This window comes from Typopeltis vanoorti, chromosome 24 (genome assembly GCF_054136105.1).
Source record: "Typopeltis vanoorti isolate ZY-2024b chromosome 24, IOZ_Tvanoo_1.0, whole genome shotgun sequence".
Taxonomy (NCBI): Eukaryota; Metazoa; Arthropoda; class Arachnida; order Uropygi; family Thelyphonidae; genus Typopeltis; species Typopeltis vanoorti.
Window position 1 is genome coordinate 36,146,820 of NC_143572.1, and position 15,658 is coordinate 36,162,477.

Below are 15,658 nucleotides of genomic sequence, written 5' to 3' on the forward strand. Positions count from 1 at the left end.
CCAGCAATTTACCACATGCTGATAAAACAGATAAATAGTATTGATTTAGAAAAGAGAAACATGCTAGGAATACTAAGTACATACACACCATGACAAGTTAGGTACCTGTGATCATGCAAAAGAAACATTAATATAGGAATAAAGACTAATAACAGCTAACATAAATATAGAAACCTAAAAGCCTCCAGCAAAACACACACATGAAGAAACCAACATTCCAATCCAGCTCTTTCTATAGAAACTGACTTAAGATACCATCAATATAACTCATCACTCTTTCCCCTTTCGAGTCTCTTCTCCTAACTCTTACTGCTTATATACATCATGACAAAAAATGTGGCTTTAGGCATTTAGTTCTTACTCTCTTTATTCACATGAATGTATTTTATAAATGATGCTTATAACAACATGTGCCAGTCTTTTTCAGAGTGATGAATTATAGGTCCTATTTGGTTTAAGAGATTTTCAATAAAGAAAAGAGGATAAAACTTTTTGCCAGAGGGCATTCTTGACTTCCCAAACAGGACTTTAGGTCTAGCTATTTATATCAAATATATTATGATGTTATAAAAGCATAATTCCTTCATATCGGGACTCTAGGCCTTACCAAATACTGCCTAACCAAGACGACTGACTGGTTATATTATAAATTCGCTATACAGGAGTAAGTTAGTTTAAATATTATAATTTTTCCCCCTCAATTAGCTGAAAATTATCTTATCTTACTATATAATGCAGTTTATAACACCAGGTATCAGGCTTTATAGTGGTCAGTAAAAAATGTGAATACTATAACATACCATCACTGTGTATAAGCAATATCTAGTCTTTTGTATGTACTGCACAAAAGCTCCAGAGAATAACCTTTATACAAAAGAAATGTCGAGGAATAAATCATATTTATTTACTAATAATAAACAGTTGTTATCATCATCATCATCAGAAACTTCCACAGTCAAGGACATCAAAAGAGGCCACACATCATCCACATCAGCTTTAATATCATCTCTTAAACTCATTCACACTAGATACACTCACTACTCTGTGACAGAAAAAAAAATCTAACTCTCAGCCCTTTCTTAATAACACAGCATACAAACTTAACTCCCATGGATACTCCTCTATTGTCCTTTCTCTATTCTTCACATAAAAAATTTTTCACCAACCAATATTTTATAACACCATTTCAAAAGTTTACAGACCTCTATTCATATAACCCCTCTTTCTCCTGTTTACCAGTATCTGCAGTCCACTCTCAATCTGCTCTGATAATCTACATTCCATAATATCAATATAATATTTGTAATTCATCATTTCACCCTTTTCACAGCTTCTTTATCCACTCCAAACCCAGAAGACCAAATGTGCACAAAGTAGTCCAAGTGCAGTTGTATCAAGCCCTTGTAAAGAGGCAAAATTACTTCCTTATCCTAATATGTCATGTTATATATAATATAACTACAGGATTAACTAAAGAAATAATTTTTAAAATATATAAAATTTTAATTATTTAAATTAAGGGGATATTAAATCCCACATTGTTTTAAAACCAAATAAGAAACTCAAAGATTGGAATCAGAGAGTTTCATGCTGAATATACTATAATAAACTATAAAAGTATCGGTGATTACTATCATGAGCTAATGCAAGTAATCCTAGTACGTAGTACAAACTCGCAGCAAAGGTGGTAAAGTTCTGATCGCTATTCTTGGTATTTTCCATAATGTAAAAACACATTTCCTAGGAAATGTATGCTGTTATTACATTATGGTGGGAGGACACTACCCAGACCGGTTCCAGCCTTTATTGAGGTTTCATCAGTGAGTAGCTAGACCAAAGGTTATAGCGAAAAGAACTTATATAGTCTGCTATACGAGTTGTCAAAAAGGAGCACCCATTAAGTTACTTAAATATAAAGAGCCAATAGGCTTCATTTCGGCGATATAAACATTATTTAAATTAAGGGAATATTAAATCCCACATTGTTTTAAAACCGAATAAGAAACTCAAAGATTGGAATCAGAGAGTTTCATGCCGAATATAGTATAATAAACTATAAAAGTATCGACTCACTGATGAAGCCTCAATAAAGGCTAAAACCAGTCTGGGTAGTGACCTCTCACCATAATGTAATAACAGCATACATTTCCTAGGAAATGTGTTTTTACATTATGGAAAATACCAAGAATAGCGATCAGAACTTTACCACCTTTGCTGCGAGTCTGTACTACGTACTAGGACTACTTGCATTAGCTCACGCTAGTAATCGCCGATACTTTTATAGTTTATTATACTATACTCAGCATGAAACTCTCTGATTCCAATCTTTGAGTTTCTTATTCGGTTTTAAAACAATGTGGGATTTAATATCCCTTTAATTTAAATAATGTTTATATCGCCGAAATGAAGCCTATTGGCTCTTTATATTTAACTAATACAATTTTAATTTTTTAAAAAAAAAATTATTTACCTTATATAACAATAAACCTATAAGAGATTTCCAAATCATGTTTACGAAATAAAATGTATCAGGAAAATAAGCTATTTGAACAAGATAATAAAACATGTAAAGCATAAAAAACTTTTGTTTTTTATTTCTAATTCTTAATAACAGTATACAATTTATGCAAATTAGATTATCTATATCATTAAATATATCTTTTTTCTGTAATTACAATTGAACAATATTCTCCATGGCTCTTCCAAACATGCACACCAATTTAAATTAGATCAATTTCACCTCTTTTGTGTACTCACCCAAAAGTGGAAGAAGAATAGGATAGTTATATGGCAAGACAAAAAGGTTGACACAGGTCAAACTAGTACTGGCTTTCAAATATCCAAATGGGTGCCCAATCTCGGTACTTTTATGACTATTACAAACGAAAACCTATCAAAACATATATGTATCACATGAGTACTGTTACACATTATTCGTGAATCACACATTATAAGAATGCATTTATATATTTTTAAAATGTTTTTATTATGCATGCATGCTGTTTAGTTAATAAAATATTTAAATTAAGTTCAATTCAACGGAATTTAGCTTTATGGAATTATGATCTAATAAGTAACTAAAAGAAATTAACATCAGTTGCTATATAAATAGAAACTGAGAAAGAAAATCTAAAATAAATAAATAATTAATAAAAATATTTAAAAATAAAAAAATCTAATAATTTTTCTGTGTCTTTTGTATATAGAAGGAGAAAAGCGACATAAGCATTAACATATTTTTATTCACTTCCATTATGCATTCACAGGCTGTACTGTTCAATGTGCTGCCTTTCCCGGTATGTTACAAACTGCATCCTTTGCACAGTAGGTTCAACGGCAGACCGCAGCTGGTAGAGGCCTGATGTTTGCATACATGCTACATTACACTGTCCTTCAGTGCTGGCAAGTTATCAGGACGAGCCTGATAAATCCTGTCTTTGAGAAATTCTCATCAGAGCCAGAAGTCACAGGGGATCAGACCTCAAAGAACTGTACGAATTAACCAATGTGTGGAGGTGCCCAATCCTGCATGAAAATAATTGAATCTGTGCACTGGCACTGCTGTAGCACAACAAAATTGTTTATCATATAACAATACCTCTCAGCAATAACTGAGTAGGTCACAGGACTTGAGTGGCAGATGTCCTCAAAGAAGAATGATCCAATGATAAATGAAGGAATGAGCAATGAATGTTAAAGTGAATGTCAGTTGATTTTCAAAATCCTGCAGGCATAACTCCCATCTCGGAATTATGTTGAATGTGTAGAAATGCAGAATCTTCCACAGAATTTTCTGGATGATTGTGTAAGGCAAATCCACATGTCTTCATACAGCATGTGGATTTGCTGTATGAAGAACTGTACTACAGGAACCAATGCTGTTTTCATGGCCTGCTTCACAATGGCATTAGCAACTTCATTCACTTGCGAACTGATTGTGTTTGCAACCTCTGCCAGGTCAAACTCCCAACAATCCTGTTTCTTCAAAATGACTAATCATTCATCGCAGAGCACATAGAGACAGTGGACCTCATCGACATTTGTTCAGATGATGAAATTCACAGAGTGCAGCAAATGCATTACAATTGTTTAGGCAGTACAGCTTCAAGAGCAAAGCACATTGGGGGGCAAGGTTAGTGCCATCACTGTGAACAGCATTAACAACCAGAATGAAGAGAAAAATCCCGTGTCCATCTTTTAAAACCCTCCTGGCATCAGCCAAGTTGTGTGATATGCAAATTCCACGCATCTGGTGTTTGCAATGCCCCTGGTGGTGAATTTTGGAATCATCTCAGATATCACTTCCACATGATGCACAATGTATTCCTGCAAAGTTTTGTAGCATTTGGATCACATGAAGTGATTTATGAAGTGCATAAATATGTTTCTTCTTGCTCTTGATACTATTTTCTAGACTGTTCGGTTTTCAAAACTTTAGTTGATATATTAGATATCACTAGCAGTTTGTTGTAGTTTCAGAAGGATTTTCACAGCCTGTCTTTTATCTTACATTTTTATTTATTTATTGTCCACACGGTTAGCCTAGTGGCTTTGCACTTTGCAATCATATGTCTGGGGATTCGATTCCCATCAGCGCCGTGAGGAGCTTAAGGATCTTCCTCAGCCATAGCCAAGTTAGCCAGTCTTGGGTGTGGACAGCAGGTTTTTTTCTGTCAGTTTATCTAGGGTTTTTCATCCTGCAAGCAGGCAAACCAGCTCATGGACACACACAGATAACAGTCAGGAATACTGATCCAGCCATAGGCCAGATTCATCAGCTATGCCAGTTCCGGAGCCCGGATAAAATTTGGGGGAGGACTGAGATGATGCCGCATATTCCTATAAAGAGAACTCACGGCCACTGTATCATCATATGATAATTAATTAATTTATTTTATTATTTTTTAATGTGACTCCACCCATGAATTAATTAGAGCCTATAGAATATTAGCACCATGGGTCGACTAAGGATTTTTTCTTCTTTTTTAATTTTGTTTTTTTACGTAGTTTGGAAACTACACTCTGGAGACCGAGCATGGAACTTTTTTTAAGCCACTTCAGGCCTCCAGTAAAAGGGACAGTGGGAGTGATGAAGTTTATCTCCTGCCTAAAGACAATCAACAAAAGATCCATGCCCCATAATGAAATTTAAATCCACAGCTTGCTGCTTGGAGAGCAAGTACCTTTACCACTTGGCCAACAAGAACAGCAATTAAGACCTCCCAAACATCATGTAGTTTTACTCCTTGATTTTGATTCAAGGTATTGTGCGTTCACCTCTGCAGATTCTTGGAGCATCCTCTGCCTTTGAAGGGAAACTATAGGTGTTTTCTTAAGACATCATGGCTCTCTCTATGGGTGCATGAAATATGAGGTTGCTGAAATAATGGTTTATACAGATTTCAACAGATTGCTAATTTCTCCTATGTGTTTGCTATGTATACTCCAGATATTGTTTAACTGAATGTGCATCTTTTGAAGATGACGGCGATAAACTATAGTTTTAGGATTATTTTTGAGGTAATGTTTCAGTAATGCAGTTTGAGACAGCACCAGTGCGTGAGATTACTGCAGCTTTCATATATAAATAAAAGCAGTCTCCAAACACTATTTTCATTTGGTAGTTTTATTGTAACATTTTGTTGTAATTCTTGGAAGCAGAGATTTGGTTCTGATTTTTGCTAATCTTCATCTCTTGCAATAATCCTCAGTGTGTGTCAAGATCAAAAAGGGAACTGAAGTGAATTAGGAAAACGTTATGCATCCTACTATTGCAAGAGAGTGTTGAAAAATATATAGAAGTAATCATATCACGGAGCATTTTGAATCAAAAATCAAAGAATAAAACTACAATGTTTCAAAAGCCTAGAAGGGAAAAAAAAAAAAAAAATATATATATATATATATATATATATATATATATATATATGAGTTCATGGACTTAGGTTAAGAAAAACTAACTACTGAAGCTAGCATAAGGCAATCTAGCGACACTTAACATTGTCGTTTTTAGCATAATGATTTGGAAAATATCTACACAAAGAAGACACATTTATATAATTAGTTTGCTCTTGTTTATTAAAAAATTTTATTACTTTTTAATAAGTTTGTTTTTTAAAAGTAAACTTGTTTCTTTGCTGATTTCAATAGATTCTGCAAATGTCACTAGAAGTGAAGTTTCAACCTTACTCAATTGTTAATTGTCTGCTGCAGGTGGCAAACTTGAATGATGTTTATGTTAAGTGGTGATATTCTGAACCGTATTGTCACTTATTAAAAACTGTATCACCTAACTATTAAACATATTTGACTACACATTATTAAAAAGGTGATTAAACCTCAATGTTCATGACTATTAGCATCAGAGTAGTTCAGCTTATACTCATCATCAGTGTGATTTTTGTATTCCATTATTCATTCATCTCACCCACATCTGAGATCAAGAATATCATACACACCTAGTGTAATATTTTGTATTTTGTTAATTTATATTTTTTATTATATTGTTATTCTATGTATGTAACGTTTATGACGTTACTTCTTTACTCTATGTATTTCCCCCTCTTACTTTGTTATTTTCGTGATTGCTTGAGCTTGTGCAAAATGCCTATATGCTGTAATCTCTAACTCGCGTATAATGCTATCATTTGACTTTACTCCTTTCGTAATCAACTTAGCTTGCTCCCCCCCACTTCAATGCTATAAAGTATACTCTCACATGTGCTAGTATCGTAGACTAAGGAAAAACCTCTGGGACCAAATCCTTAATCTACGTTGCTATAATTCAAATGTATTAATCCTTAAAAATTTATTTTTGTTAACTACTCTGCCATTAAGGATCATGTAAAAGAATTTTCTATCTTTCCTTTACATACAAGAGAATATTTTAGCTAAGCACGTATAATAACCCTTAAGTCAATTTTATCTCAAGCAACTGCAAATTACTCAGTTGTGGCTTTACTTCACTTAGGTCACACAGGCTCGATTTGTTTTTATGAGACAGTGCATTGGCTAACAAAGATCAGGCAAGCTATTAACAAAGCCAAACATGTTTATTCTAACTAAGATAATTAATATACAAAGGAAATAGGACATATAGCATGCCTGATTCTGTATACACATTCATTAAAACAATTCACTTAAAGAATTATTTACATTTAACTTATTAGACACATGGATGGATTTTAGCACACATAATCTTACTCTCATTACAAATAATATAAGGCAAAATTATACTATACAAGTTCTCAAGCATTATGTAACACAAGCACTATTCAAAATTAAAATATTCTATTATACCCATTCAAATTGACTTTCGGCTTTCTGACCTCTTCAACACATTATGCCATTAGTTAAACAGAATCAACATCTATCGTCTGTACACACAATCTAGGCTATTAACATAAAGCAATCTACTTACAAGCTCACTATATAATTGTACAGTCCTGAATCCAAAAGGTTAAGGGTGAATTCTGCTGGTTCCTTTCTTAAACTTGCAATTGGGCACTATTCGAGTAGTCATCTGGCAATTTCCTCCCTTGTAACAGTACTGCATTTCTTCATCAATGTCAGGAACTGGTTCGGCTGGAACAAATTAGCATGCACATGGATCGGTACATTCATTGAAGAATTTTACAGAAGGATACCTTGGAATACAGCCTTTTCTACCAGCGAATTCCCCACGATCTCCAGAACTACTGCTTGCAGGACCACAACTCTTCCCCTTCTCGAAAAGCTTGCCACAGGAACCAAAAAAAAGAGAAAAGAGTTTTTGGCCCCTCAATCTCTGCCTTTTATAATATTTGCCGTCCCTTGGCCTTTCTTTCAAAACTTCCCAGATTTACTGGAGGATTTGCCTTATGTCACCCATGCTTACAATAGGTTTTGGCTGCAAAACTCTTATAATCTGGTGACCTTTGAGACTGTTGTTGATATTCAGTTTACTAGCCTAATCCTGTCGGATCTTTTTAGTTACAATTGCTTGTGGTTCTACATTCAGTTATTCTAACATCATATTACAAATTTATTACATTACAGTAGGTTACATACATTTCTAATTATATGTATTTTATGGCCCATGTAAAATCGATATAGGTGAAAAATATTTCTATCTTTCACCACAAGGGATTTTACACTACTCTCTTCATGTCTTAAATAGTGTTACTTAGTTTCCCACTTATAAATTCTTTCTCACATTCTAATTTCCAATCTGTAAAACAGAGTTTGGAGAGTTAAGCTGATGATTCTTAGCATCCTCTGGACTTGAAACACTGTCTACTTTTCATTACATATAATAAAGAACAAATGAACCCACAGATAATTTTCTTTTTGAAATTGTCTTTTCGGGGCCATATTGCAAAGGTGGAGAAGATGATTCAGAGGATTACTTGGTTATTGAAGAACATGCTAATAAGAGAAAGCGAAATAAGGAAATTATCATTCCTTTTTTATAAGGTCTTGATATGCCACATCTAGTTTATTATGCTAAAATCTGGTCACCTGGATTTCTTGGGGATGAAGAAGTGGTGGAGAGTCACCAGAGGCAAGTCACCAAGATGGTAGTGGTCTGTGAAATGCTCTGCATGAGGATAGATTGAGGGTTTGTAGGCTGCAAAATCTGGCTGATTGATGGAACTAAGGGAATATGATAGAAACATTTAAGCTACTAAAAAGGTTTTATAGGATTAATGCAGAGGAAATATTTCAGCATCTAGTTAGAAGGAAACAGAACAAGAAGTCATCCCTGTAAGCTGAGTAACAGTGTTGTTAGCAAGGATGTGAAACAGCTTTTTGCTCGGAGAGTAGTGAATGAGTGGAATGAATTGCTAGAGTTGTGAGTGCTCTGCAAGTCAGTGCATTCAAGGAGAAGTATATCAGATATTATGTGAAAGTGTAGGTCTCCCTGCAACGAGTCTTCAGACTCCATGAAGGTGCCATGCAATAATAATAAAGTCTATCATGGACTGAGGAATATTTGTTTAGATTGCTTACTCATTGTACTGATTATATTAGAGAAAATAATACAGTTTCTGTATCTTTCCACATTACTGCAACTACAGTACTGCAAGTCATACTGACCATGTCTATGGTATGCTATTGTTGTGGTAACACTTACTGTTACTTCTGCCAACACTGAGAAACTGCTACCTCTCTTCAAGTGGCACAATTCCACTTTCAGCCACTAAGGTGAGACCGATATCTGAGAAAGAAGGCAAGTTCTCACTATACATGGAAAGGAAGATTTGATAAGAAGAAATATTCACCAATAACTCTCAAATACTCTAACAACTAAACAGAAGAATGAGTAGGAAATCAGTCTACAGATAAATGTAATAATATAAAAGATGTATATTACGTGAAGACTAGATCAACATCAAGTACCTTGGATTTGTAATTCCTATACTCACCAGAAGTGAGTCCAGAGTGACTGCAGATTATGGTCCAGATGAGAGGAGTATTTAAGAGTCAAATCTGGTTAACTGGAAGGAGACCTACATATAGCCTTTTAGGAAATGTGGAGAACACACAAGTCTTTTAACCTAATGTCCAATCCCCATCCTCTCATAGTGCATTCTGTTAGTAGGTATCTGGATAAATGAACAAATGAGGACGGGCTGTCAATCTGGGATTTAGTCAACCAAATTTGGCTTAAACCAAAATCCAAAATAAGGTACAACATGAGAAAATATCAAGTTGCTGGGGTGTTGCCCAGTTAAACAAGGCTCCTGCTGCTTTCATCATGGAACCTGGGCAAATATTGAAAAGTCAGCTACTGGAACAAATTCTATTTCAATATTAGCAGAGTTCATGATTGGTATCAACATAAGATGCATCAACAGGGGAAAAAAAATGAAACAAAAGAATTGGATAAGTATCAGATTGACATGATAGGCATTACATTACCAACACAAAGAAAAAAAACAAAAAAAAAAACAGATAAGATCTTTCTAAGCAATAAATACAAGATTTTATATTCTGGTAATGCCGATAAGGAAAAAGAGGGAGTAGCTACAGTATTCAACACTAAATATGAGGGTGATCTTCTTCTTCTTGAATGGCACGATATATCAAGTGGAGTGATGTGGGCAAATATCAGAAAGGGAAACTGGACAATGAGACTTATTTGTGCATGTGGTACCACAGAAGGAAGAAGTGGAGAAATTCTTTGAAGTCCTAGAGAAGGCAGCTGACACAAAGAAAATATGTGCATAAATTCACATAGAGAGAAGATATAGGGAAGGGGAAAAAACTCTCATTGACCATGTTATTGTTAATAGCAATGTTTTCCCACTGGTTCAGGACACATGAGTATACAAAGGATTTGAAATTGGAAGTGATCACCATTTAGTTTTGGGAAGGATAAAATTAAATTTTGTATTGAAAGATAGTGTGTAAGATAGTTTTAAAACAAATCAAAGTTGAGCAGCTTTCAGAAGTGAACTATAGACTAAATATGCAAATATCATTCATGAAAAAATGATAATTTGAAAACAAGAACCAAACCTTGAAAATTCACTGGCAAACTCTGAAGAAAACCCAGACTGATTCAGCCAGAAGTATGCACTGATACAAGGATTTACAAGGATTTGAAAAAGCAGAACCCCCATGATGGATTTGGAAAGTTAAGAGGCAATCAGGGAAAGAAGAAACTTATCAAAAGTTTTTGGCAAGTAAGTCAGTTTATCTCTTAAAGGATACAGAGAAATAAGAAAATAAAAGTACTGTGTAAAACTTGCTAAGCAAAATCACAGAAAGAAAATATCAGGAAGATGGCAAAATATTCTGGAGGCTATTGAAAAAGCTTAGAAATGGAGGAAAGAGTACTGTAAAAGGAATCAGAGATGATGACAAGAAAACTGAACATAAAGTTATTCTAGATGTCGGGAGTAATTACTTTGAAAATTTGTTAAATGAAACAAGCAGTGACAGCACTATGATAGAAAATACATAACAGGAATGCAATCAGGAATACAAATCAATACTTGAAGTAGAAAAAAAAAATCAACATCAAAAACCTGAAGTATGGAAAGGAAGCTGGAGTAGATGAAATTCAATAAGAAGTGTTCAAACATAAAAGTCTTACAGTAGCTACACTACATAATTCAAAAAGCCTAGTCAGAGGGTTGAATTCGGGTGATTGCAATAGTTCTCAGAGTACCCATCTATAAAAAGGGAAATAAAAGTGAATGTGAGAATTACAGAAGAATTTTGAATATATAGGCTCAGGTGTGGTTTTGCATAGAAAAATAAAATAACAGTCTGCTTTTACTAGATACTCTAATCACGTCTTCCCAATGGCACCATTTCCTTCTCAACTTACAGAAAACCCACTCATGCAGGTAGATGCATACACAAACTTTCCCATCATATTCTCTCTCAACAATGTGGCTACCACAGTTGTTCCTGCCATCATATGGATTACAATAACACCATTACCATTCCCTATATCCAGGGCTTGGTGGAAAAAATAGCCAGAATGTTAAAGGAACATAATGTCTGCACTATTTTCAAACCTCATTTGAAGCTGGCTGCCCATATCCACTCTCCTAAGGATCCATTTTCTTCCCTTCTCTGCTCCAGGTGTTTATTAAGTTTTCATGTTCTTGCAACTTATCGCATTATGGTCAAACTGGGTGATCTTCCACCATGACTATGGCCAGTCAGGGGTTGTTGACAATGCTCTGGATACCTTGCACTAAATTAGGTGGAAAAAAACTACTTTTCACTGCAGTAAATACAAATTTAAAAGACTTTATTTATAATCACCTGCTGATTAAAAAAAAAAAAAATCAGCTAAATCTAAATAAATATGAATGTGTTAAACTTCATTGTTCACTAGGGATAGTGAGCAGCAGCTATACAAAGCACACCTCATAAGACTTTAGTCATCTAGTCTAACTTCTTCCACTTACTGAGTGTTGTGTTTCTATGTATGTTATTATAATTTTAATATTGTATAGTACGCCCACAGATTCGAGACCCTTCAACAATAGGGTAATCAATCCGTCTTCTGGGATGAGTTTATTATTACAGGTCAGAAAATTTAGCTTTTCTTTTACGAACATTGTAGTTTTTAAATTAGTACAGCGACAGACAAGAAAGCACGTGATTTCGCATGTTGGCGACCAATTCGTACATCCTTCATTTCTTTCTCCCCTTCAGCATGAATTGACTATTCTTGGTAGAAAGCCAAGCGGAGCTCTACAAAGTGTGGGTGTACTATATCAGTGATGATGTCCCAGTGACAGAGACAAAATATAAGAATGATGAAACATGTTTCATCATTTTTTTTTCTGCTATATTCATTCCATTTAACAGAGGAATTTCCCTTCTGATAGTATTTATGTAAATATGCTTGGAAAAGGCTAATAAAATTGTGGAAAGAAAGTTTGGAGAAGAATATGCTGGGTTCAGATCAAATATAGGTTGTCAGGACCAATTTTCACTTTAAGATGATAGTTGAGAAATCATAGGAATATAACAAGGATCTCTATTTAAGTTTTGTATATCTGGAAAAGCTTTCAGAGAACCCTGATCTCTGGAGAGTGCATCTTCCCATGTAGTTGATGGGGAATTCCATCAGATATGGTGGAGTGGTCCAAATATATTGAATAAGGATCTGTGGATTAACAGAGCCCTAGGGATTATCATCTTGATAGTAAGGGTAGTGGTGTCCCTATGGTCCCCATAGCTGGGTTTGCTGGATTTTGAAGGGACCTGTCTTACTTTAGAGACAGATCCTTCCTTTTACCTTTCCTGTTCGGCCTCTCTTGACAAATTCCTGTCTACTTCTGACCCCAATGCTATTAGAGTAGTTGAGGGCTAGGGATCTTTCCTTTTCCTACCTTAATTGCTTTTTTGTATGGGTAGAAGGAGTACATAGGGTGAAGATAGTCCTTCTAGGGGGCAGAGGTCCCTGATGCTAACCTCTATGTGTGGCCTGGTACATTCTGGGGTTGGTTCTCCCACAGACCAGGAAAAGCTGCACTCTGATAAGAAAACTCTGACCCTCTGGGTTGGAGGCTAAGCAAAGGACTAGCACCCTTTGCTTATAAAAAAACTTATTACTACATATACTCAGGAGAGAAATGGACAGAAATTTAGAAAATGAAGTTGGCTACAAATAAGGATTTTGTGATTTGGAACATACAGAGTTTAACTGGAAAATTAGAAGTATTAAAAGAGGTTATTGACAGAAACTTAGATTTAGCAGTTTTTACATAAACAAAACAGAAAGGTACTAGATGCGGGGTTCAGGGTGGTTACATACATATCTAGAGTGGTGTGGATACAGCAAGCAGAGAGAGAGAGCTTGGGGCTTGTGGATAAAAAAAAAATGGAAAAACCTCTATTGGGAAGAAGTTAATGAGTGGTTATTAAAAATAATACTCAATATTTATGGAGTTGAAATGGTTATCATAGGAATATGCTCCAACAGATGCACCACTACAGCCAAACGATGAGTATTTTGAGCAGGTTGAGCAAAGCAAATGGAGACATGCAAAGATAACCAAGAGCTTTTTGTCCTTGGGGTTTAAACAGTAGAATTGGTCAAAGGATTAGGAACCTTTTGGTGAAGATTTAGAAAATGATAATGGTAAAAGATTGAATGCAGTATGTGAAGCATTGGAATGCCAGTTGAAGAATTCATACTTCCAGCAAAATGAATACACACATTTATTTGGGTTCAGCATGCAAGAAGTTTGCAATCTATTATTGACCACATGATTATAAAACAACAGAAATGCTGCATTATAAAGAATGTGCAAGTATTAAAAGGTGCAAAATGTTGCACAGACCACTACCTGTTATTTGCATAGATAACAGTGCCTGAAAGGAATAAAAGGAGAAATGAGCAGGATGGTGACATCAAGCTAGATGAACTACTATATATGGTCAGCCTTCTTCAAGATGAGAGTGTTAGAGGATTGTTTAAAAGTAGGATCAATCAAAGTTTGAATGCATGTGAGGACTAGAGTGCTAATGAAATCTATAATCATATTAAAAAGATTGTTCATGAGGTAGCTAAGGAGCACTTGGTTTTGAAAGTAATTTGAATCAGGGTAAGGTGGAATGGATAACAAGTGAAGCTGTTGAGACCATCACTGAGAAGAAGGATACATATAAAGCTTGGCTTAGATGCGGAAGATAGGAAAATTGGGAAAAGTATCAAGTTATTAAGAGGAAAGTGAAAAATATTGTACAAAAATGTAAATAAGAATGTTGGAACAAAGTTTGTTCTGAAATTAATCACTCATTAGGATATATAAGTGGTTGGTTTAGGCATGGAGGACCAACAGGCACATAAGAACATCAAAGCATAGATCACATCCAGTGAGGTTAATATCAATGGCAGTCCGGATAACTCATTTTAAAAACCTCTTGGAAGGAATGCATTGAGGGAGGCAGATGGTGATTTCAGGATACAGAAGCCAGTGAACCCATTTTTCAAAGATGAGGTGCCTCAGCAAAGTCAATAATGGGAAGGCAGCCAGCTCAGGAGGAGTACCAATGGAATTGTGAAAATATGGAGATGACCAGCTGCTGAGAATAATAATACAATCAAAGTCTAGTAGAAGATGTAATTCCTAATGAGTGGTCATTATCATATATCACTCTCAACTTTAAAAAGGATAATATAAATGATCCTTCAAATCACAGGGGGCATTAGCGTGACGGTCTTCATGAGTAGTTTGTTAAGTAAAATTATAACAAGGTTAGAGAAGAGTATCCTTTTGTGTGTCAGATGAACAGCTGGCTTTACTGCTGGAAAATCTTGTAATGCTAATATTTTCATCATAAAACAGACCATAGAAAAAAAAGAATTGCCAAAGGGCAGGAAACACGATTTTGGTGAAAACCTTAAAAAGACCTATGATTAGTTCCAATTAGCAGACTGTAGGAGTTCGATGAGGAATATGAATGTGTGTGAATCAATCATCAGTTTGATTAAGATAATATATATACAGAAGGTGCAAAGCAGCTGTTAAGTGTGGAGAACTAGTATCAGCAGAGTTTGTAACACCTAAATGTCTGAGACAAGGATGTCACCAACCCTGTTTAAGATTTACCTTGATGCAGTGCTGCACATTGAAAAGCTTCATGGAGATTGTAGGCGTAGGTTTCTTTTGAGCTGCATAGAGAGTTATGGGAATTGAAATTAGAAACAGTGTCATTCATATGCTATTGTTTGCTGATATTCAAGTGATTTATGATGAGGAAGCTGGTTGATGTTTACAGCATGAGAGGTCTAAAAGTAAGAAGGTAGAGATTTAGATCTTCTAGTCGGTAAAGTCAAGGCAGTAGATCATTTCAAATACTTAGGATCTATTATTCTTAAGTCAAGAACATGTGAGAAAGATATAGATGATCGTGTCAACCAAGCCTATAATGCTATTAATCAACTGAATGGTATGATATTGAGGCAACATATTCAACGGAATACTTCAAATGATAGTAGAGTGTTCTGTTGTATGGGATAAGGATGGACATTGCATGCAGAACAGAAGAGTCATATAAGACTATAATAGAGATGGATGGCTTAATGACAAAATATGTGTTCATCCTGCCTTCAAAGAATTCAGAATGACACCATCATGGAGAGAGAGAGATTGAATTTGCAAGAAAATGTGAACGACTGTCTGGAACATCAACTGCC

General features: G+C 35.1%; 1 protein-coding gene across 3 annotated transcripts in view; it reads right to left on the reverse strand.

Annotated features, from left to right (window-relative positions):
* IntS6 (integrator complex subunit 6) overlaps window positions 1-15,658 on the reverse strand; it is a 292,395-nt gene that overhangs the window by 145,693 nt on the left and 131,044 nt on the right. For all 3 annotated transcript variants that reach the window (XM_090413384.1, XM_090413383.1, XM_090413386.1), the window contains one exon: window positions 2,758-2,890. In XM_090413384.1, the coding sequence (XP_090269510.1) occupies window positions 2,758-2,890 (133 nt within the window). The remainder of the gene's footprint in view (window positions 1-2,757; window positions 2,891-15,658) is intronic.